We start from the raw sequence: 24,557 nt of genomic DNA on the forward strand, positions 1-24,557 counted from the left end.
AATCCTTCCTCTCTCTCTCCCCCCCTGATCAGGAAGCTAAATCCCAAATCTGAAGGATTTTCTCAATTATGTTATGGTTCACGAAAGGCCCACTTGACTCACAACTTTAGAGCTAATCTTCCTGCCTTCAAGAAATGAGAAAAAGACGTTATTTTGTACTGAAGAGTTTTCAGCACCTTTAATAAATCGGTTGTAGATGCATCCATTGCCTTTCAACCAACTTTCAAGTGAGACATTGCCTCTTCATCTACATCCATTCTGCAGCTTAGAGCAGGGGTCTTTGAGCCTGGCTGAGGAATTCTGGGAGTTGAAGTTCACATGGCTTAAAGTTGTGAAGGTTGGTGACCATTGTCCAGTGGTGAAATTCAAAAAAAATTTCCTACCGGTTCTGTGAGTATGGCTTGGTGGTTGTGGCTTGGTGGTCGTGGCTTGGTGGTCATGTGACTGGGTGAGTGTGGCTTGGTGGTCATGTGACTGGGTGGGTGTGGCTTGGTGGTCATGTGACCAGGAAAACCAACTATCACATTTTACACAAAAATAAAATGTGTACACAACGAAAGCTACACAACTGACTCACACACAATGCAAAAGCAGCTGGACTTCACACAAAATGGCCCCCACAACAAGCAGGAACCTCACAGTGTCACAGAGAGCTCAAAAACAAACTATCACACTCTACACAAAAATACTGGTTCGGGCAATAGATAGTAAAAAAATGGTTTAAAAAGCAAAAAAATAAAGTTCAAGGATTGCACGGCACAGCTGATTGTCACAGCTGATTGTCAGAACCTTTTAAAAACCTTTTTAAAGCATTTTTTAAAAACTACCTATTGCCTGAACCGGTAGTAAAAAAATGCTAAAAAAAAGTAAAAAAAAAGAGTTCCGAGGATCAATTGTGCCATGTGATCGTGGGAACTTTTTTTTTTTTTACTTTTTAAAGCATTTTTTAAATGCTGATTCCAGCGAACCAGTAGCATTTTCACTACTGGTTCGGGGGAAACCGCCCCAAGCCGGTAACATTTCACTCCTGCCCCTGTCTTAGTGTATTAATAATGCCTTTAATCTCAGAGAGAACAGCCGTCATATTTTACTCAAGACCTGGCAAAACTATCACTTTGGGAAAGGAAAATGGTAGCAGAATATTCTTGGGTGCCAAGTCATCTAAACTAGAAGTTTCCAACCTTGGCAACTTTAAGATTTGTGGACTTCAACTCCCAGCAAAGCTGGCTGAGGAATTCTGGGAGTTGAAGTCCACAAGTCTTAAATTTGCCAAGGTTGGAGACCCCTGATTTAAACCAATAAGGAACAAGCTCTTTTGAGTAATCAAAATACAGTGACCTTGTCTTTCCAATTCTGATAAGAACAGTTGTTATAGAAAATAATGATCAGCAGTAGAAATGCAGGGAGATGTCATTTTATGGTCATTTTATGGTAGCATGTTTTGAACAGAAGCCTCTTCAACATCCTTTTTGAAGCATGATGACCAAAACAATATGCAATATTCCATGCTTAAGGATGCCATAGATTTATGTAATTTATATAATATTGTTTTATTGGCATTTGTCACTTAAGATCCATCCACTAGCTTGGAAAAATCCCCTGGAGTTCTTAGCATTCTCTTTTTAATTTTTCCACCTGGATCAATGCATCAGCCACTGCATCACTCACAATACTCTCTCTTTTTATCCTAATATATTCAAATATATTTGAATATATTGATAAAAATTGAAATAGTTAAAAAAAAGAATGAAAGAGAATGAACACGAATAAAAATGGAGAAATTAGAACTTGAGGGCGAAAGAAGATGTGGCTTAATAAAATGAGCAAGGAAATATTAGGAAATGAATAAAAACTATGAAAAAGAACACTTTGGGAAAAACTGTAATTAAGTAAAATATATTTGAATATATTGAATTGTATAAGATATGATATGGCCAATACTCTGTTCATAAATCATGTATATGTGTGGGCTGGGGAAACTAAAAAAATCAATAAAAACTTGTTAAAAAACTCACAATACTCTCTTAAAATATTGAGTTCTTGAGATCCTAGATACTGTTCAATGTTTATATATCCATATATGAGCTGAGTCATCCAAGATGAATGGATGTTATATTGAGGAAAACCTGGATTGCAATTTTTAATAAAAAAAAGTTTAAAAGAAAATGTAGGGGTATACTCTGCTGAAACTAATTCTTATCTGCTAGAGTGAGTCCACAAACAGACTATAGTTTCTGTACTTCTGACTTGTACGGAATTATTTGAATAAATCGTAAGACTTTAAAAATCTGACTCTTCAAGGTGAGTTGAAATTAATTGAATTTCCACAAAGAAACATCTCTAGATTTTAAACTCCACTATTTAGATTCTGAACTTGAAAAGTTTCCTTTATGCTTGATTAGAGGTGGTCCTCATCTTACAACGGTTCATTTAGTGACCATTTGAAGTTACAATGTCAATGAAAAAGACGACTTATGACCGTTTTTCACACTCTCATTGCAGTATCTCCACGGTCATGTGATCAAAATTCAAATGCTTGGCCACTGACTCACATTTATGACAATTGCAGTGTCCTGGGTCACCTGATCCCCTTTTACAAACTTCTGACAAGCAAAATCAATGGGAAAGCCAGATTCACTTAACAACCGTGTTACTAACTTACCAACTGCAGTGATTCGCTTAACAACTGCGACAAGAGAGGTCGTAAATTGGGGCAAATGTCGCTTAACGAATGTCTCGCTTAGCAACAGAAATTTTGGGATCAACTGTGGTCATAAGTCAAGGACTGCCTGTACTGAAAAACCTATTCAACTGGAAATTTCCTTAGGATGTTCTTGCATGACCACGAAGGCAAGAAAAGTCTTTAAAAGAAGGATATGAACAATGTACGGTAGTTCTTGATTCCAAGCCAAATTCCACAATCGATACTTACACAATATAAAAAAAATAATAACTCACAACTCTGGCTGCAGTCATACCTTATAGCAGGGTGTCAAACTCGCATCATTACAGCGTCTGTCACGTGACATATTGCGACTTTTTCCCCCTTCGCTAAACCTGGTGTGGATGTGTCCAGCATGGGACGCATCCGGGCCATGGGCCATGAGTTTGACACCCCTGCCCTATAGCTTCAAAAATCATGTTATGTTGTGTTGTTATGTTATGTTATGTTATGTTATGTTGTGTTGTGTTGTGTTATGTTATATCACATAACACATAACACCACATAATATGTAACACAGCACAACAAAAACAACTTAACACAACATACACAAAGCCCTCTTGATTTCCTCAGCCCCCATGGACAATTCCCTTATGTTGCAAGAAGTACTCACATGAGAATCCATGGCCATGTCCGTGTAAAATCCTCAAAGATCTTCACACTAATATCCTTCACATTGAGGGAATTGAGAAGTTGTCTATAAAAATAAGAAGCCAAACTGAAGACTTTAATAGAAGGGAACCCATACAGAACAATAGTTTCATGTGCTTTCCTTCCATTCCAGTGCAAATATACGCCAACACAGATTGTTAGTGTTGTGGTCCGCCAACAGCCTGCGGAACTGGCAATGGAGTCAGACAGTGATGAGGCTGAGGTGAGGCCAGGGCCATCGGGGAGTGAGGTGTGGACTCCAGAGCTTCCAGAGACTGATAGTATGAGGCAGAGGAACAGGAGGAGCCTGTTCCTAATGCACGCATGAGAAGAGCTGCCAGAAGGCAAGAGCAGCTCAAGCAAATAGGACGACTTGGGAGTAGGGCCAAGAGATGATTGGCCCCTCCCATAAGGCTTAAAACAGACCAGTAATGGCGTTTGGGTTTTTGCCGGAAAATAACGTTGGTAGCTTCGTCTTCTTCGTATACGTCTTGCATTTATTTTTGTGACTTCTGACCGTTTGCCAAGAAAGGCCTTTGTCAGTTTGCCTAATTGGACCAAGGTTTGCAATAGGACTGAGGAATCCTGAGGTATCCTGCTGCGCCGGTTGGAGGGATTGGGAGTGGGAGGCACCGTTTATCGGTGGTTCTCCTCCTATCTCTCCGACCGGTCGCAGTCGGTGTTGACAGGGGGGCAGAGGTCGGCCCCGAGGCGCCTCACTTGTGGGTGCCGCGGGGTCGATCCTCTCGCCCTACTGTTTAACATCTACATGAAGCCGCTGGGTGAGATCATCAGTGGTTTCGGTGTGAAGTACCAGCTGTATGCGGATGACACCCAGCTGTACTTTTCACACCGGACCACCCCAACGGTTATCAAGTGCTGCCCCGGTGCCTGGAGCCCGTACGGGTCTGGATGGGGAGAAACAGGCCCAAGCCCAACCCCGCCAAGACAGAGTGGCTGTGGATGCCGGCATCCCGGTACAGTCAGCTAAATCCGCGGCTGACCATCGGTGGCGAGTCAGTGGCCCCGATGGAGAGGGTTCGCAACTTAGGCGTCCTCCTGGATGAACGGCTGTCTCTAGAAGATCATTTGACGGCCGTCTCCAGGAGAGCGTTCTACCAGGTTCGCCTGGTACGCCAGTTGCGCCCCTTTCTGGACCGGGATGCCCTATGCACGGTCACCCACGCACTCGTGGCGTCTCGCCTGGATTACTGCAATGCTCTCTACATGGGGCTCCCTTGAAGGGCATCCGGAGGCTGCAGTTAGTCCAGAATGCGGCTGCGGGTGATAGATGGAGCCCTCGTGGCTCCCGTGATGACCCCCATCCTCCCCAGACTGCACTGGCTACCTGTGGCCTTCCGGTGCGCTTCAAGGTTTTGGTGACCACCTTTAAAGCGCTCCATGGCATTGGGCCGGGTTATTTACGGGACCGCCTACTGCTACCGAATACCTCTCACCGACCCGTGCGCTCTCATAGAGAGGGTCTCCTCAGGGTGCCGTCAGCGAGGCAATGTCGCCTGGCGGCGCCCAGGGGAAGGGCCTTCTCTGTGGGGGCTCCCACCCTCTGGAACGAACTACCCCCCGGACTTCGTCAGCTTTCGGACCTTCGGACCTTCCGCCGCGGGCTTAAAACATACCTATTTAATTGTGCAGGACTGGGCTAGATTTTAAATTTATGGGTTTTAATTGGGTTTTTGTTTTATATTTTAATAACGGGCTTATAGAATAAGTTTTTTAATTGTTTTTATATTGTATTTATGTGTTTATGTGTTTTTTAAGTGCCTGTAAACCGCCCTGAGTCCTTCGGGAGATAGGGCGGTATATAAATATGATTAATAGATTAATAAATAATTTGTGTTGGGGGGAATTTGTTTTAATTAGAGTTGAACGACGCTGGGAATGAAGTAATTCTCAGCTGTTCGAATAAAGTTTGTTTTTTCACGGACTGAGTTTCCTACTACCTACTTGGGCCTGGGTCACAACAGTTAGCTCTACATAACCGGTCTCTACTATGCCGCAGTAGTTGTGCCTTTGTTAACAGGTTAAGGTGCAGTAATCCCCTATTTTTGCAAGTATAAATTCTAGCGGTACTTCCATCGTTATGTAAGTTACCCAAAATTTGCGGAGTCCTTGGTGCTGAGCTTGGTTGTTTGCTTACAGACATTTCGTTGCCTTGACTAGGTAACCATCATCAGTGCTACTGAATGTGGAGTTTACTTCCTGTTTAATATATACTAAGTTGCCCCGCCAGTGTTGGTGAGGATGTGGTTTTCTCCTTGGCAGTTTCTGGATTAGAATATTGCTTTCTACTCCATTGTTTGCCTGGTGTTAATCCCTGCTTATCTGGGTGTTTGGTTGCTAGATATGATATATTCTGGTCTTTTTGTTTCCTTCTTAGCTTTTTAATATCTCTTTTGAGTGGTACGTAAATGTGATTTAGTACCTCTATGAATCCACGGATGGCTGATTTGTCTGAAATCATACTGCCCACCAACCCTGGCAAAGCAAGCTACTGTATGTAAACAGAGAGCAAACCCCCGTACTCACTAGCACTGATAATGTTACCTAGTTGGGTAATGAAATGTGTGCAAGAAAAAAAAAAAACAAGCTCAGAGAGGACCCCACAGTTCAACATATATTCTCCTCTGTTGGAAACAGGGAGTTTGCTATAGAATTGCCTCTTGTTCTGTTTTCCATGGCCCACTCAACCACATGGCATCAAGCCATACAATACAAATTTTGAGATTAGGTAAAGATAAAGGTTCCCCTCGCACATATGTGCTAGTCGTTCCCGACTCTCATTTCCATTTCTAAGCCGAAGAGCCAGCACTGTCCGAAGATGTCTTCATGGTCATGTGGCCAGCATGACTCAACGCCAAAGGCGCACGGAACGCTGTTACCTTCCCACCAAAGGTGGTCCTTATTTTTCTACTTGCATTTTTTACGTGCTTTCAAACCACTAGGTTGGCAGAAGCTGGGACAAGTAACAGGAGCTCACTCCGTTACGCGGCACTAGGGATTCGAACCGCTGAACTGCCGACCTTTTGATCGACAAGCTCAGCGTCTTAGCCACTGAGCCACTGCATCCCTTTTTTGAGATTGGGGCATCCTAAAAAAAATATCAGATCAAACTGATCAATTCATTTTGGTAAGGCCAGCAAGTTTGGATCACACAGACCCGGAGAAAGAATCAAACAACCAAGGCAAGGGTGAGTTTTCACTGATGGGGATAACTCTGTGATAAAAGATAGACTAGAATCATGGATCATGGGGCTCTGCAGTGATCCATGCAGTGGTGGGATCCAAATTGTTTTACTACCGGTTCTGTGGGTGTGGCCGGGTGGGCGTGGCTTGGTGGGCATGGCAGGGAAAGGATACTGTAAAATCTTCTTTCCTTCCCCACTCCAGGGGAAGGTTATTGCAAAATCCCCATTTCCTCCTGATCAGCTGGGACTCGGGAGGCAGAGAATAGATGGAAGCAGGGCCAGCCAGAGGTGGTATTTACCGGTTCTTCGAACTACTCAAAATTTCCGCTACCTGTTCCCCAGAACTGGTCAGAACCTGCTGAAACCCACCTCTGGATCTCTGTGTGTTTTCTTAGTCTGGTTGGGTTTTGAAAACAAGGTCTGGGTGGAGAGGGAAATTGCCACTGGCTGTAAGACATTTGCCCGGAGAAAGGCCTTGATGAAGATTTTGAAATACCCAAAACAAACTTACTCTGTGCCGTTTGTGAGGTGCGTCATGGTTTCATTCACTGACATTGAACCCACCCTAAAGCTTCCAACTTCAGAGATGTTAAAAGAAGGCAAGCAACGATTAAGAACTGTAAATAAAAGGGGTGGGGGAAAATAAATTAAGGGTTATTCTGGAAAGACCATTGACATGAACTATTCTTCTCTGCAAAGTCCCAGACCTTAGGATGAATTACAAATGATTAAAACTCACTTTGAAGCAAATGTATTCACACACCCCTTCTTTAGCACCAATAACTCTCCTGTGGTCTGTCTTCCAATTTCCTGGTTGCTACTGGTATTGCTATCTCTCCAAAATCCCAGAAGATGGCATAGTTTAACTAAAGAAATCTGGAGAACTCCCCCTATGCCGGATTACGTAGGATAAGCATTGATTATTTACAGAACTATTATGTAAATACAGATAGTCCTAGTTTACTGTCTTGTTTAGCAACCATTCAAAATTGACAAAACAGCTTTGTAGATAATCCTCGCATTTACAGCTGTTGCACTGTCCTGTGGTCATGTGATTTGCAAACTTCATAGCCGCTTCCAACAAGCAAAACTCATGAAGAACTGTGGAAGTGAAATTGCAATCTGCAAACCACATGATGTCCAGTTTTGCAACTATGGTGATTTGCTTAATGATGGACGCAGAAGTGAATAATTCATAAGTCCGGCAACTGTGATTTTTTTTTCCCTCTTAGAAAACATGCTGCTAAGTAATGAAGTTGCTTGTCCCAATTGTGATTGGCAAGTGAGGATTACCTATAATCAAAGTGCTAAGCCATAATTAAGGTAGTCCTTGACTTATGACAATTCAGCCCAAAATTTCTGTTGCTAAGTGAGACATTTGTTAAGTGAATTTCCCCCTATTTTATGATCTTTCTTGCCACAGTTAAGTGAATAGCGCTTAGACTTATATACTGCTTTGCAGTGATTTACAGCCCTCTCTAAGTGGTTTACAGAGTGCCCCCAACAATCTGGGTCCTCATTTACCAACCTCAGAAGGATGGAAAGCTGAGTCATGGTAGCAATCCAGGCAAGAGGTGACTAAGAATGAGCAACTATAATCAGGGTCTCCCAGCCTATGAAAATTAGAATTGCCGTATTTTTTGGACTGTAAGACGCACCGGAGTATAAGACGCACTTTAGTTTTTGGCGAGGTAAATAAGAAAAAAGCTGATTGGTGGGGGGATCAGGCTCCCAGAATATCCCCAATCAGCTGTTCCTAGAGGTGACTTTTAGCAACAGGTTCCTTGGTTGTGAGCTCTGTGCCTTGCTTTTTTTTCTGCCTCTGAAACTCTGTTTCAGGAAAAAAAAAAAAAATTCTGCCTCTGAAAGTCTCCAAAACAGCTTCAGAAAAAAAGCCTCTAAAGCTTTGTTGCTGAGGCTTTTTTTCTGAAGCTCTGTTTGGAGGCTTTTTTTAGTCTCTGAAACTTCCATTTGAGAGGCAGGGAGGAGCTACATTCGGAGTATAAGATGCACCCAGATTTTCACCCTCTTTTTTGGGGGGAAAAGGTGTGTCTTATACTTCAAAAATACAGTATTTAATCCTAATGGGTGCAGGCTTTTTGCATCTGGCTGTGGGATTTGGCATTACAGGTCAATTTATGACCACAAGTAAGCCTAATATTTATGTTGTTAAGTGAAAAAAATTGTTAAGTGAATTTGTCCAATTTTACGATTTTTCTTGCCACGTTTGTTAAGTGAATCACTGCAGTCGTTAAATCAGGAACATGGTTGTTAAGTGAATCTGGCTCCCCCATTGACTTTGCTGGTCAGAAGGTCCTGAATTCTGTAACCGTCATAAATATGAGTTGTCAAGCATCTGAATGCAAATCATGTGACCACAGGGATGCTTCAATAGTCGTAAGTTTGAAAAAATGATCATGTCCCTATTTTCAGTGCCGTTGCAACTTTGAACGGTCACTAAATGAAGGGTTGTAAGTGGAGGACTACCTGTATACCAAAGTTTGAAAATCTGACATCTCTGGTCTAAGATCTTTTTGCTTTTAGCAACATAATAGCTGATTCGAAGACTCTCTTTTTTTTTTCTGTGCAGAATCAACACTTACTTGGCTTGGTTGGGATGGTGAATGGAAGACAAAGTTGCTGGTTGAGGATTTCTGACACAGTCTTGGGGGGAAAAAAGCAAGAGATTCTTAGCAAGGTTGCATTCGGATAATAGAACGACCCCTAATGGGGGAAATTCTTGGGGTTAAGGAATATTGCAATGAGACAAGAGCCAATCAGGGGAAAAATAGGAGATTTTACTGTTCCCAAGATGACTTCAAGATTTGGAGAAATATATATATATATATATAAATTAAAAGCAACAAGCACCAAAATGCTGAATGTTTCGGGCAGGGATATCCCCAACTCCTGGGCTGCGGTCCACCACCAGATTGTGACCTATTCCAGGGGTGTCAAACTCAAGGCCCCGGGCCCAAATCTAGCCTGGTGTGTGTGTGCTTAATTCTGGCCCACAGGGCCACCCTGGAAACAGCAAAGGACTGGCCCACGATGCCTCTGCCAGCAAAAACTGAGGTCGGGAAGGCTGCGTGCAGCCTTCCTCAGCTCCGTTTTCATTGACAACGGGTTGCAGGAGGCCGTCGCAGCTGAAAATGGAGCTCGGGAGCCCATTGGGCCACCACAGGTACTCCCGATATGAGTGATGTTGAGCTGCCCATGCCCCCTGCCCCTCCTCCCCGAGGTCAAACTCAACCCTTATGAGGCCCTCAACGAAATTGAGTTTTACACCTGGAAATGGGCCACATGAGTGGCAGGCTGGGGCGCATGTGCACACAGGCACAGCTTCGCTGGTGCAAGCAGCTTCACTCACGCGAACAGTGGGCCAGCGCGCACAAGCCTGCATGCATAGCTCCACTCACGTGAGCAGCGAGCTGGAGCGTATTCACATGCATGCTGGCCCACCGCCCACCTGAGTGGAACTGAATGCGTGCGCACCCCTCTCCTCCCCCCCAGGCCTCCAAGCTGCAAAAGCTGCTGGTTTAGGGGAAAGGGTGAGGAACAGTGGATTACTGGATTACTGCAATGCTCTCTACATGGGGCTCCCCTTGAGGAGCACCCGGAGACTCCAGTTAGTTCAGAATGCGGCTGTGCGGGTGATAGAGGGAGCCCCTCGTGGCTCCCATGTGACACCTCTCCTGCGCAGACTGCACTGGCTACCTGTGGCCTTCCGGGTGTGCTTCAGGGTTCTGGTAACTATCTTCAAAGCGCTCCATGGCATAGGGCCGGGTTACTTACGGGACCGTCTGCTGCCACCGATTGCCTCTCACCGACCCGTGCGCTCTCATAGGGAGGGACTCCTCAGGGTGCCGTCAGCCAGGCAGTGCCGACTGGCGACACCCAGGGGAAGGGCCTTTTCTGTGTGGGCTCCCACCCTCTGGAACGAACTTCCCCCAGGACTTCGCCAACTTCCTGACCTTCGAACCTTTTGCCGCGAGCTTAAGACACATCTATTTATTTGCGCAGGACTGGACTAGAATTTTTGAATTTTTAAATTTTGAATTTGGTTTTAATGGGGTTTTATTATTTGTATTTCTATTTTAAATATTCGGCCTTATTTAATAAGTTTTTTAATTGTTGTTTTATCCTGTATTTATATGTATGTTTTATTCTGGCTGGAAACCGCCCTGAGTCCCTAGGGAAATAGGGCGGTATAAAAATGCGAAAAATAAATAAATAAATAATAAATAAATAAATAAATAAATAAACAGTGAGGCAGGAAAGCTGGAACAAGGTCTTCCTGTTAGAAGGAAACAGGCTGCGATATATTGTTACAGGGCCCACTGTTATATAGAACTAGACATGACCCATGGGTTCGGGCTCGATTTTATAACATTTTTTTGCAGCAGTCTTTAAGTGAATGCCAGAGTTATTAAGCAAATCCATTTGAACCAATCGGCATTTTCTGCAGGAAACCAGTAGCAAAAGCTGGAAAACAGCAAAGATCACAGCCACCAGATGGTGGGATGCTGCAAACAGTTGTCACTGTGAAGCAAGCACCCAAAATCCAATCACGTGACCGCAGAGGTGGTGCAGCCATTGTATAGCTACTCTTTGACTTACGACCACAATTGAGCCCAAAGTTTCTGTTGCTAAGTGAGACCATTGTTACGTGGGTTTTGCCCCATTTTACGACCTTTCTGGCCACAGTTGTTAAGTGAATCACTGCAGTTGTTAGTAACATGGCTGTGAATCTGACTTCCCCATTGACTTTGCTTATCGGAAGGTCGCAAAAGGAGATCACATGACCCAGGGATGCTGCAATGGTCATAGGTACGAACCAGTTGCCCAGCATCCAAATTTGGATCATGTAACCATGGAGAAGTTGCAATGGTTGTAAGTCTGAAAAACAGTCATAAGTCACTTTTTTCAGTGCCATTGTAACTTCTATCTGTCACTAAACGAAAGGTTATCATTCAAGGATTACCTGTAACTTCAAAGTCAGGTTGTAAGTAGCTTTTATTATTGGTGTCTGCTGTAGCTTTTGAACGGTCTCTAAGCAACCGGTCGTAAATTGAGGACTACTTGAAATTCAGGCATGGCTTTACAATCATGCCCATTCTGACCCAGCTTTAGCAGAAACTAGAAACAGACTCCTTGTCCCGAAAAACCCTTCTTTATTTATCTTCTGTGAATTAATGGCATTCATACACCGAAATATCCAGGCAATAGTCCTTCAAGGAGTTAACTGCAGTAACAGACCTTATCAGTTCAGAGATAATTGCCAGGCCGGGAGCTTCCAGCTGCAAAGCTGTAAATAAAGTGCTGGCAGACAGTCTCTGAGGCACAAAACACGATGAGCCAAATCTTCGGAAATCCGAACGGTTGTCTCCTACAACCGCCACTCTCCTTTCCTTCTATTTATACCCCAGCCAGGAAGGGGCCATTCAGTGTCCACATGTGCCTTTCTTCCCGAGTCGGCTCCTTGTCCTCAGTTGTTCTCCTCTCCTAACTGCTCTGTGCATACGTGCATCTGGAACAGACCCCAGCTGTTCTTCCTCCTCACTTATCTCAGCCTCCAAAGGCAGCTATCTCTCTGGTGGCTGGGAAATGTCAGACAGCCCTGGCTCTATCTCTGTGTCTGATGTAGAGCATTCATCTGAGCCTTCCCCAGACTCCAGTACTGGCCCAAGTTCCTTCCCAACCTCCTCATCGTCCAAGTCTATTGGGCCACAGGTACTCGATATGAGTGATGTTGAGCTGCCCATGCCCCTGCCCCTCCTCCCGAGGTCAAACTCAACCCTTATGAGGCCCTCAACGAAATTGAGTTTTACACCTGGAAATGGGCCACATGAGTGGCAGGCTGGGGCGCATGTGCACACAGGCACAGCTTCGCTGGTGCAAGCAGCTTCACTCACGCGAACAGTGGGCCAGCGCGCACAAGCCTGCATGCATAGCTCCACTCACGTGAGCAGCGAGCTGGAGCGTATTCACATGCATGCTGGCCCACCGCCCACCTGAGTGGAACTGAATGCGTGCGCACCCCTCTCCTCCCCCAGGCCTCCAAGCTGCAAAGCTGCTGGTTTAGGGGAAAGGGTGAGGAACAGTGGATTACTGGATTACTGCAATGCTCTCTACATGGGGCTCCCCTTGAGGAGCACCCGGAGACTCCAGTTAGTTCAGAATGCGGCTGTGCGGGTGATAGAGGGAGCCCCTCGTGGCTCCCATGTGACACCTCTCCTGCGCAGACTGCACTGGCTACCTGTGGCCTTCCGGGTGTGCTTCAGGGTTCTGGTAACTATCTTCAAAGCGCTCCATGGCATAGGGCCGGGTTACTTACGGGACCGTCTGCTGCCACCGATTGCCTCTCACCGACCCGTGCGCTCTCACAGGGAGGGACTCCTCAGGGTGCCGTCAGCCAGGCAGTGCCGACTGGCGACACCCAGGGGAAGGGCCTTTTCTGTGGGGGCTCCCACCCTCTGGAACGAACTTCCCCCAGGACTTCGCCAACTTCCTGACCTTCGAACCTTCTGCCGCGAGCTTAAGACACATCTATTTATTTGCGCAGGACTGGACTAGAATTTTTGAATTTTTAAATTTTGAATTTGGTTTTAATGGGGTTTTATTATTTGTATTTCTATTTTAAATATTCGGCCTTATTTAATAAGTTTTTTAATTGTTGTTTTATCCTGTATTTATATGTATGTTTTATTCTGGCTGGAAACCGCCCTGAGTCCCTAGGGAAATAGGGCGGTATAAAAATGCGAAAAATAAATAAATAAATAATAAATAAATAAATAAATAAATAAACAGTGAGGCAGGAAAGCTGGAACAAGGTCTTCCTGTTAGAAGGAAACAGGCTGCGATATATTGTTACAGGGCCCACTGTTATATAGAACTAGACATGACCCATGGGTTCGGACTCGATTTTATAACATTTTTTTGCAGCAGTCTTTAAGTGAATGCCAGAGTTAATTAAGCAAATCCATTTTAACCAATAGACATTTTCTGCAGGAAACCAGTAGCAAAAGCTGGAAAACAGCAAAGATCACAGCCACCAGATGGTGGGATGCTGCAAACAGTTGTCACTGTGAAGCAAGCACCCAAAATCCAATCACGTGACCGCAGAGGTGGTGCAGCCATTGTATAGCTACTCTTTGACTTACGACCACAATTGAGCCCAAAGTTTCTGTTGCTAAGTGAGACCATTGTTACGTGGGTTTTGCCCCATTTTACGACCTTTCTGGCCACAGTTGTTAAGTGAATCACTGCAGTTGTTAGTAACATGGCTGTGAATCTGACTTCCCCATTGACTTTGCTTATCGGAAGGTCGCAAAAGGAGATCACATGACCCTGGGACATTGCAACCGTCATAAATATGAACCAGTTGCCAAGCATCCAAATTTGGATCATGTGACCATGGAGAAGTTGCAATGGTTGTAAGTCTGAAAAACAGTCATAAGTCACTTTTTTCAGTGCCATTGTAACTTCTATCTGTCACTAAACGAAAGGTTATCATTCAAGGATTACCTGTAACTTCAAAGTCAGGTTGTAAGTAGCTTTTATTATTGGTGTCTGCTGTAGCTTTTGAACGGTCTCTAAGCAACCGGTCGTAAATTGAGGACTACTTGAAATTCAGGCATGGCTTTACAATCATGCCCGTTCTGACCCAGCTTTAGCAGAAACTAGAAACAGACTCCTTGTCCCGAAAAACCCTTCTTTATTTATCTTCTGTGAATTAATGGCATTCATACACCGAAATATCCAGGCAATAGTCCTTCAAGGAGTTAACTGCAGTAACAGACCTTATCAGTTCAGAGATAATTGCCAGGCCGGGAGCTTCCAGCCACAAAGCTGTAAATAAAGTGCTGGCAGACAGTCTCTGAGGCACAAAACACGATGAGCCAAATCTTCGGAAATCCGAACGGTTGTCTCCTACAACCGCCACTCTCCTTTCCTTCTATTTATACCCCAGCCAGGGAGGGGCCATTCAGCATCCACATGTGCCTTTCTTCCCAAGTCGGCTCCTTGTCCTCAGTTGTTCTCCTCTCCTAACTGCTCTGTGCATACGTGCATCTGGAACAGGCCCCAGCTGTTCTTCCTCCTCACTTATCTCAGCCTCCAAAGGCAGCTATCTCTCTGGTGGCTGGGAAATGTCAGACAGCCCTGGCTCTATCTCTGTGTCTGATGTAGAGCATTCATCTGAGCCTTCCCCAGACTCCAGTACTGGCCCAAGTTCCTTCCCAACCTCCTCATCGTCCCAGTCTATTGGGCCACAGCAGTGGTCAGCAAATGTAAGGCCCCAGTTTCTGTGGAGATTCTCAGTCACAGGGGGAAGGCCATTTTTGCTCTTCCCAGGCTCCAAGAAAGCCTCTGAAGCCTGCGGAGGACGAAAAACGGGCCTACCGGGCCCACAGTGCCATCGCATGCCAAAAGTGGGGGGAGCGTGAGGGGTTGTGCATGCATGCACGGGGGGCGGGGCACATTGAATTGCAGAGGTACGTGACCCCCCCATGCTTCCCCTGCTTTTGGCACATGACGACAAAAAGGCTAGCCACCACTGATCTAGTCTACAATGCAGCAATTGCAGAACTGCCAAGAAGATTCAACAACCAATTGTACCCTGATTCAGGTAACCTTGAGGGCACAGATAAATCTCCAAGTGGCCTCAACGGCTCCCACAGACAGTACAAACTAAGAAGAAATGTAATCTTTCAATATCCTCCCTCCCCAATTGTCCTATCACAGAGGTGATAGGCCCATGGGATGCTTAGATCTGGCCCACAGGGCTGCCATGGAAACAGCAAAGGACTGGCCCAAAGTGCCTCTGCCAATGAAAACAGAGCTCGGAAGAGCTGCGTGTGGCCCTGCCCAGGCTCTGTTTTAGGCCACGATGGCCTCCTGCAGCCCTCTGCCAGCGAAAACGGAGCTCAGAAGAGCCGCCTGTGGCTCTGCCCAGGCTCTGTTTTAGGCCACGATGGCCTCCTGCAGCCCTCTGCCAGTGAAAACGGAGCTCGGAAGAGCCGCCTGTGGCTCCGCCCAGGCTCTGTTTTAGGCCACGATGGCCTCCTGCAGCCCTCTGCCAGTGAAAACGGAGCTTGGAAGAGTAATGTGTGGCCCCGCCCAGGCTCTGTTTTAGACTGCGATGGCCTCCTGCAGCCATCTGCCAGCGAAAATGGAGCTCGGGGATGCTGTGAGCCGCTCCATTTTTACTGGCAGAGGGCTGCAGGAGGCCGTTGCAGCCAAAAATGGAGACTCAACGAGTGACGTCGAGCTAGCCATGCCCTCTGGCCACACTACTCCCCCGGCCATGCCCCCTGTCCCTCAAACCCAACCCTGATGCAGCCCTCAATGAAATTGAGTTTGACACCCCTGTCCTTCCATCCCTCCACCATGAGAAGTGATGAAGCTTCTTGGATGAGAAGCAAAACTTTTTCTTCTTCTTCCTCAAGGGAAAAAAACCCCAGTCCAATTGCCTTTTGTAGAAAAAAAAAGCACGTTTCAGACAAGGCCCCACTGAATTATCCAAGGAAACATGAAACACCTTTCGGGATTACAGGGAAGGCAAAGAATTAAACATTGGGGTCATCTATGGGCAACTTACCAACTCTGTAGTTTTGATATCAATGCTGGGTTGGCACATTGTCTGATTCCACTCATCGGAAGGTTTCCGACTGAAGGCACTTGGAGGCACCGCCCAGAATTTGCTGGAGCAATTGGCGACACAAATCTGAAAAGGAAGGAGCGCAGGGAATCAGTCTAAAAACCATCTGCAATGATTTCTCGAGCAACTAAGATGATCAAAGGCCTGGAGACTAAACCGTATGAAGAATGGCCGCAGGTTCTGGGTCTGGCTAGTCTAAAGAAAAGAATAATTAGGGGTGACATGATAGCAGCATTCCAGAATTTGAGGGGCTGCCACAAAGGAGAGGGGGTCAAATTATTCTCCGAAGCACCAGAAGGCAAGGCAAGAAACAATGGTTTGGAAACTAACCAAAGAGAGAAGCAATCTGGAATTAAGGAGAAACTTCCTAACAGTGAGGACAAATTAATCAGTGGGACAGCTTGCCACTAGAAGTTGTGGGGGCTCCATCACTGGAGGTTTTTAAGAAGAGACGAGACAGTCACTTGTCTGAAATGGTATAGGTTCTCCTGCTTGAGCAGCGGGCTGGACTAGAAGACCTCCAAGGTCCCTTCCAGCTCTTCTCTATTCTTTCTTCCCTTCCCTTCTATTCTATTATCAGGAACTTCAAACTGCCTGAGAAGCTGCTGATAGAGTTATATAGAGGAACTATTGAGTCTGTTATTTCTACTCCTATAATTGCCTGGTTTAGCATAGCCACCCAACAGGACGGATATAGACTCCAACCGATAGTCAAGACTGCAGATAGAATAATTCCAATCAGCTATAGGTAGTCCTTGACTTACAACAGTTCATTTAGTGACCGTTCAAAGTTATAACAGCACTGAAAAAAAGTAACATGATCATTTTTCACTCTAACAACCTTTGTAGCATCCCCATAATCATGTCATCAAAATCAGTGGTGGGTTTAAAAAATTTTTTACTACTGGTTCTGTGGGTGTGGCTTGGTGGGCGTGGCAGGGGAAGGATACTATAAAATCCCCATTCCCTCCCCAATCCAGGGGAAGGATACTGCAAAATCCCCCATTTCCTCCTGATCAGCTGGGACTCGGGAGGCAGCAAATAGATGGGGGCGGGGCCAGTCAGAATTTTTACTACTGGTTCTCTGAATTACTCAAAATTTCCGCTACCGGTTCTCCAGAACTGGTCAGAACCTGCTGAAACCTACCTCTGATCAAAATTCAGATGCTTGGCAGCTAATTCTACTTGTGACCATTGTTGTGTCAAGGTCATGTGATCACCTTTTCAAATCTTTTGACCAAGAAAAATCAATAAGGAAGCCAGATTCACTTAACAACCGTGTCACTAACTTATCAACTGCAGTGATTCACTGAGCAACTATGACAAGACAAATTGTAAAATGGGGCAAATTTCACTTAATAAATGTCTCACTTAACAACAGAAATTTTGGGCTCAGTTATGGTCATAAGTCGAGGACTGTCTGTATTAATGTCTAATGTACAGGTAGTCCTCAACTTACAACCACAATTGAGCCCAAAGATTCTGTTGCTAAGTGAAACATTTATAAAGTTAATTTGGGCCCATTTTACGACCTTTCTTGCCACAGTTGTTAAGTGAATCACTGCAGTTGTTACGTTAGTGACACGCTTGTTAAGTGAATCTGACTTGCTTGTCAGAAGGTTGCAAAAGGGGATCACATTCCCTGGCACACTGCAAAAGTCATAAATATGAGTCAGTTGCCAAGCGGCTGAATTTTGATCACGTGACCATGGGGATGCTGCAACGGTCATAAATGTGAAAAACGGTCATAAGTCACTTTGTTCAGTGTAACTTTGAACAGTCACTAAACGAACTGTTGTAAGTCAAGGACTATGTCAGGCCTGGAAGCCATCTTTTGCATTGGATCTTCAAGCCTGCCACATTTAGTGCTGTGGGAAACTGGGAGGGGGGATTGTATGGAGCAGGGGAGGTATATAGTCATAACAACATTCCTTTCTCTGACAGTCAAGGACATCTTGCCCTGCACCTGGAGGGGTGTGTGACTGTGAGGCATCTCCAGTTGGGACGGTGTTTTGATTGGACCATGTGATGGACATGTGGGTGCTGGGCAGGGATTTGGATTTTTATTTGGGTCGAGAAAACCTGGAAGCTTTCAGATTTGGGTTTTCCTAGATGTGCCAATATGACGTCTCTAATAAAATGGAACTTTGAGGAACTTCTTACTTGGAACCCTGACATACTACCTGTATATCAACCCATACAGCATATCAGCTCCGAAGAGGCGGAGTCTGAAGTATAATGTCACAATTTTGCTGCTTAGTGGGCCAATATGTCTTTTTTTTTCCCCTGGCCAGGTGAGGTGGTAACTTGGTAAGGCTTTCTTCTGGACTCTCATACTGGTCACCACTTCTTTACCCTCCTACCATTGGGAAGGAGATATAAAAGTATAGCCAGCCGCACAAACAGGCTGAAGAACAGTTTTTATCCGTGGGCTGTCAGACTCCTGAATGAGAAATAACATCATAACTACATAGTATGATGGACTGCAGGGCCGGCGCAATGTGTCACATGTTCACATTGGTGCAATAGGACTGGGTGTTTTGTTAATATGATTTATTGGGTCAGGGATTTTCTGTCTTCACTGTGAGCGTTGGGGTGGGGGTGGGGGCACACTGAGGAAGCTCAACCAATCTCATTGTACATATGTTATGCACTGACAATAAAGATAGAGGCATTGTGCGAAATCTAGGCTGGTACAGTGTTAGCAGTATTTTTTTCTATTTTTTTTCATTAAAAATACTCCCTAAACATTAAAATTGTGGCTAAGAAGTGTGGGATGCCCCAAAGATCTACAGAACATGCACAAAAGCAGATGTACAGGCTGTCCTCGTTTAGTCTTATTTAGTGACTGCTCGCAATTACAAAGGTGATGAAAAACTAACCAATTGTTGTGGTCTGCCAGCAGCCTGCGGCGCTGGCAATGGACAGTGATGAGGCTGAGGAAGAACATGGGCCAGTCCTGGATGCTGGGGAAGGCCCGGATGAGGGCTCTGTGTCGGTGGCTGAGGTGGAGCCAGGGCCATCGGGGAGTGATGTGCAGACTCCGGAGCCTCCAGAGGCTGACAGTAGTGAGGCAGAGGAACAGGAGGAGCCTGTTCCTAATGCACGCATGAGAAGAGCTGCCAGAAGGCAAGAGCAGCTAAAGCAAAGAGGACGACTTGGGAGTAAGGCCAACAGATGATTGGCTCCTCCCATAAGGCTTAAAAGACCAGCAACGGTGTTTGGGCTCTTTGCTGGAAAACAACATTGACAGCCTTGCTCCTTGTCTTGCTGCATTTATTTCTTGCTTTTGAACTTTTGCCAAGAAAAGCCTTTGGCAGTTTGCCTAATTAGACCAAGGTTAGTGATAAGACTAAAGAATTGTGTTATGAAGAATCTGTTTTGATTTAGTTTGGATTACGCTGAGAATGAATTAATTCTCAGCTGTTCTAATAAAGTCTGTTTGGTTTTGAACTGATTGCGTCTACTACTACCTACTTGGGCCTGGGTCATAACACCAATACTTGCATTTATGACTTTCTTGGGTCTCTAAAGCAAAGCTGAAGTAAGAATCTAAGTATGGTCACGGTTTCACTTAGTTTTGCTTAATGACCAAGTTGCAATCACTAACTCAGGACTATCTATACCATACACACACACACATACGCACAAAGCAGGATAGCTCTTACCTGTGGGGTAGGGCATTGTAAGCCCTTCATCGCTATTGCCAGTGGATTCACTTCCGTGACACATTTCATGAGGTTGAAGTAGAGAAGGTAAGGTTTGCCACTAAACAGAAAAAGACAATTGAAGAACGTATTAACAGAAAGAAATCCAGGTAATTAAGAAAGAAAAAAGACGCTCGGGCTGCTTCAATTCTCAAAGTACGTCTGGTTAACCGACCGCTGGAAACTATTTTGTACAGGTAGTCCTCGATTTATGACCACAATTGAGCCCCAAATTTCTGTGACTAAGCGAGACGTTTGTTAAGCGAATTTCGCCCCAATTTAGGACTTTTCTTGCCACAGTTGTTAAGTAAATCTGGCTTCCCCATTGCTTGTCCGAAGGTCACAGGAGGAGATTACAATGACCCAGGGATATCGCAGCCATCATAAATAGGAACCAGTTGCCAAGCGTCAGAATTTTGATCACGTGACCAGGGGGATGCTGCAGTGGTCGTAAGCATGAAAAACGGTCCTAAGTCACTCTTTTCAGTGCCGCTGTAACTTTGAACAATCATTAAACTTTGAACTGTTGTAAATCAAGGTCTATCTGTACAGGGTTTTATTTTTTTTATTCCAGGAAATCTGTAGCTGTCTGAGCTTAGTTAAATCTCCACTTGTTAAAATCCACCCCCTACTTCTCTAACCAAGCAACAATTTTGATGAGTCTCTCCCTTCCTTTCCAGGATTTCAAACCAGGGATGAAATCCAGCAGGTTCTGACAGGTTCTGGAGAACCGGTAGTGGAAATTTTGAGTACTTCGGAAAACCGGCAAATACCACCTCTGGCTGGCCCCAGAGAGGGCTGGGAATGGAGATTTTGCAATATCCTTCCCCCAGGAGTGGGGAGGGAATGGGAATTTTGCAGTGTCCTTCCCCTGGAGTGGGGAAGGAATGGGAATTTTTGCAATATCCTTCCCCTGGAGTAGGCTGGAAATGGAGATTTTGCAATATCCTTCCCTCAGGAGTGGGGAGGGAATGGGGATTTTGCAGTATCCTTCCCCTGCTATGCCCACCAAGCCACGCCCACCAAGCCACACCATGCCCACCAAGCCACGCCCACAGAACCGGTAGTAAAAAAAATTGAACTTCACCACTGTTTCAAACGTACCGATTGGCTCCAATTCCACAATAAGATCCGGTTGAATTTCTGGGATAAATAACTTGTCGCGGATCACCGTAGAGCCAGGCTTGGGGGGGGGAAAAAAAGAAAGAAAGAAGAAAATGGGAAGGAAGGCAAGAGGGGAAAAAAATCAAGCTTTCATAATTTACCATCGATATTCATCAGTTGCCTGGAAACCTCCAGGACTTTGGAGCCCCTAAAAAAGTGAGAATTTTAAGAAGTGTGGACTTCAACAATCCATGCTGTCGGGGGAATCCTGGGAATTGAAGTCCACACTTCTTAAAAGTTGCAACGGTTAAGAAACACTGGATTAGGACGGGAAAAAAAATATTACATAGTAACTGCAGATCAGGGGTGGGCTTCAAAAATGTTAGCAAGGGGTTCTCTGTCCAGGTGCTGGGTAGGCATGGCCATGGTGGGCGTGGCCTAGTCGGCCTCCTGCATCACGGCACGGGGGGGGGGCATTTTTGCCCTCCACGGGCTCCGGAGGCTTCCCTTGAGCCTCCAGGAGGGCAAAAACTGCCTCCCCAGGCTCTGGAGGCCTTCCAGTAGGTCTGTTTTTTGCCTTCCCTGAACCTCCGCATGCGCCCTGCACTTACCTGCATCCAAAAAGGGCCGTGTGGGGACTCCTGCGAGGGGATGGGCAGGGCCAGCCAGGATTGGGATTTGGGGGTTCTCCAAACTGCACAGAATCTTAGCTAGAGGTTCCCCTGAACCCCTGCAAACCCGCAGCAGCCCACCCCTGCTGCAGATCCCTCCTTTTTTAATGTCCAAACTACTTTCTCCTTATTTCTTAATTACAGAGGTTCTACTATTTTAGCTGTTATGGGTGGGGTGAAGACAAGAAGGATTGTGGGGGGGACAGTGGTGGGATTCAGCCAGTTCGCACCTATTTGGGTGAACCGGTTGTTAACTGTCTAAGCAGTTCGGAGAACTGGTTGTTGAAGAAATCTTATTTTGTTTTTTTCCACTTTATAGGGCTAATCCTGTAAGGAAGGCAGGAAGGAAACATTCTGGTGTTGTTTCTAGCCTAGTCTTTATTGCCCTGCTTACAGAAACTGCCTCTCCGGTTAACCCTTATTACATTGTAACAGCTAAGGTGAAGTGCCCGTCGACATGAGTGACGTTGAGTTGGTCACGCCCACATGGTCACATGACCACCGAGCCACGCCTACCCAGCTGGACATTATGGCAGAGAACCAGTTGTTAAATTATTTGAATCCCACCAGTGGGGCGGGGGAGATATATTTGTCCTATCTGAAGCCTCAAGAGGAGTTATTCCTTTAACAGCCCAGGGAGGCTTTTAAAAAAGGCTGTACAAAAGAGATAATTTCTTTTCAGAAAGTTTAAGGAGGCTATTTGACCCTCCTTACCCTTTTTTGTTAATGAAACCCAAGGCTCCTTTCTTCCATAAGCTGGAATCTGAATGCTTAAAGCTGACAAGTTAAAATACAGGCTTCTCCAAAACAATGATCTCTTCCCAGTGCCCAGGAAATGCGTAATTTAGTGACAATAGGTTCTGCTAGTCAGCCCCCTTTCATTTGAGCCACAAAGAAAGTTGTGTCAAAGGATACAGGACTCTTTAGTTCTACAGCTTTTGGGGAAAGATACAATCATTGGGGCCTGGGATGGCCATAGGCTGACCTTTGAATATTTCCTGGCTTTGCCTTTTGCAACTTCTCTACATTTTCTCTACATTCTCAGTTCAATCTGCTTACTTGTCTGTCTGTCTGTCTGTCTATTATCTATCTATCTATCTATCTATCTATCTATCTATCTATCTATCTATCTATCTATCTATCTATCTATCTATCTATCTATCTATCTATCTATCTTAGGAAGTTACCACCCACCCCCCTCCTAGAAGAATGAAATATTTTAGAAAATATTTAAAAGGCAGAATATATTTCCCTGGATGAGAAATGGAGAAACATGTTTTAAAGACAAAGCAGCTTCCTGACTCCCCCCCACCTTTGTCAATGGGTCAGAGACAGAAACTCACTCCCCACCACTTTTGTCAATGGGCCATCATCTGCAACATAATAGGACCCATCTAGCAACTGAAACTCACCACATGACACCTGGGAAGATTATGTCAGCCAGCAAGGCTAGCTAAGACCCCCACCCCCTGGGAGTCTGACAACCAATCAGGATACTCTTCCTGTGCCCCAGAAAGTTCAAAGCTCAGAAAAAGCACAAATCCAGGGAGCGCACAGGATCTCTTCCCTTTTTTGTTCAGGATCTCAAGCCATGTGATCCTGACCACCATTAAAACATCTTTCCAAGCAGCCTCCATGTTTCTAGTGTCTTTGTCCCCACTTGGAACTGAACCCAGATGGATATTTCTTCCAACACTATCTATCTATCTAAACACTGGAGAGGCAGGTGTCTATTTAAGAGGTGAGAAAATTGGTCAGCATGTCACTGAACCGCAAACCACAGCACGGCAAGTACAGAAGGAAGGTTGGAGTTATAATGTGCAACATCTGGAAGATGTTCTCTTCTACTGTTCTCTTCTATATTGTCTCCTATTGCTACATCTGGAAGAGGCACAATATCTTTCTATCTATCTAAGTTGTGAATGCTCCAACACTGGAGGTTTTTAAGAAGAGACTGGACAACCATTTGTCTGAAATGGTATAGGTTTCCCTGCTTGAGCAGGGGGTTGGGCTAGAAGGCCTTCAAGTTCCCCTCCAACTCTATTGTTCTGGTATTCTGGTATGTTTTCCTGGCTATCCGTTTCATAGTTCCCATCGCCAATCTCTTTCCACTTATGACTGTATGACTATAACTTGTTGCTGGCAATCCTTATGATTTATATTGATATATTGATCATCAATTGTGTTGTAAATGTTGTACCTTGATGAAGGTATCTTTTCTTTTAGGTACACTGAGAGCATATGCACCAAGACAAATTCCTTGTGTGTCCAATCACACTTGGCCAATAAAAAATTCTATAAAAATTCTATCCACAGTATTCTTCTCCAACAGCATAGCTTAAAAGTATCAATACTTTTCCTATCCTTCTGTAAAGTGTGGCAAAGAGTACTAACGATTCTGATCTTTGTAGATCTAGAGAACCTTATAGTGTTGGATTTTTTTTTTCAAGGCCTTCATGGCTACTCTACCAAGATATTTGGTTTGCAGAATATTTTTTGACTGCTTATTCCTTTCCTGTTGATGGATGATCCTAAAGCCGTGATGGCAAACCTATGGCACGTATGCCCAAAGTGGCACGCGAAGCCATGTTGCCCGGAATGCACGGGCTTGCCTGTTTGTCTTCTGGGTTTCTGGCACATATGTGCATGCGCTGGTCAGCTGTCCTTGGCGTTCGCGGCAGTGCCAAAAACCGTTGTGCACAAATATGCTGGCCAGCTGATCATCGGGTACACATGCGCGCCAGAACCTGGATATTCGGCTTTTCCAAAGCACGATCCCTTCGCGTGCGCGGCGGTGCAAAAAATGGTGTGCTCATACGTGCTGGCCAGCTGATT

The 24,557-nt window shown here is 45.1% G+C and overlaps 1 protein-coding gene across 1 annotated transcript in view; it reads right to left on the reverse strand.

The window, feature by feature from the left end:
- The window catches only part of SLC44A4 (solute carrier family 44 member 4), a 78,270-nt gene that overhangs the window by 23,020 nt on the left and 30,693 nt on the right, over positions 1-24,557 (reverse strand). Inside the window, exons 4-9 of the mRNA XM_058171647.1 lie at positions 21,052-21,130; positions 19,909-20,008; positions 16,181-16,306; positions 9,183-9,243; positions 7,091-7,196; positions 3,336-3,419 (exon numbers count right to left, since the gene is read on the reverse strand). Coding sequence (XP_058027630.1) covers positions 3,336-3,419; positions 7,091-7,196; positions 9,183-9,243; positions 16,181-16,306; positions 19,909-20,008; positions 21,052-21,130 — 556 coding nt within the window. The remainder of the gene's footprint in view (positions 1-3,335; positions 3,420-7,090; positions 7,197-9,182; positions 9,244-16,180; positions 16,307-19,908; positions 20,009-21,051; positions 21,131-24,557) is intronic.

Source organism: Ahaetulla prasina, chromosome 2, assembly GCF_028640845.1.
Source record: "Ahaetulla prasina isolate Xishuangbanna chromosome 2, ASM2864084v1, whole genome shotgun sequence".
Lineage (NCBI taxonomy): Eukaryota > Metazoa > Chordata > Lepidosauria > Squamata > Colubridae > Ahaetulla > Ahaetulla prasina.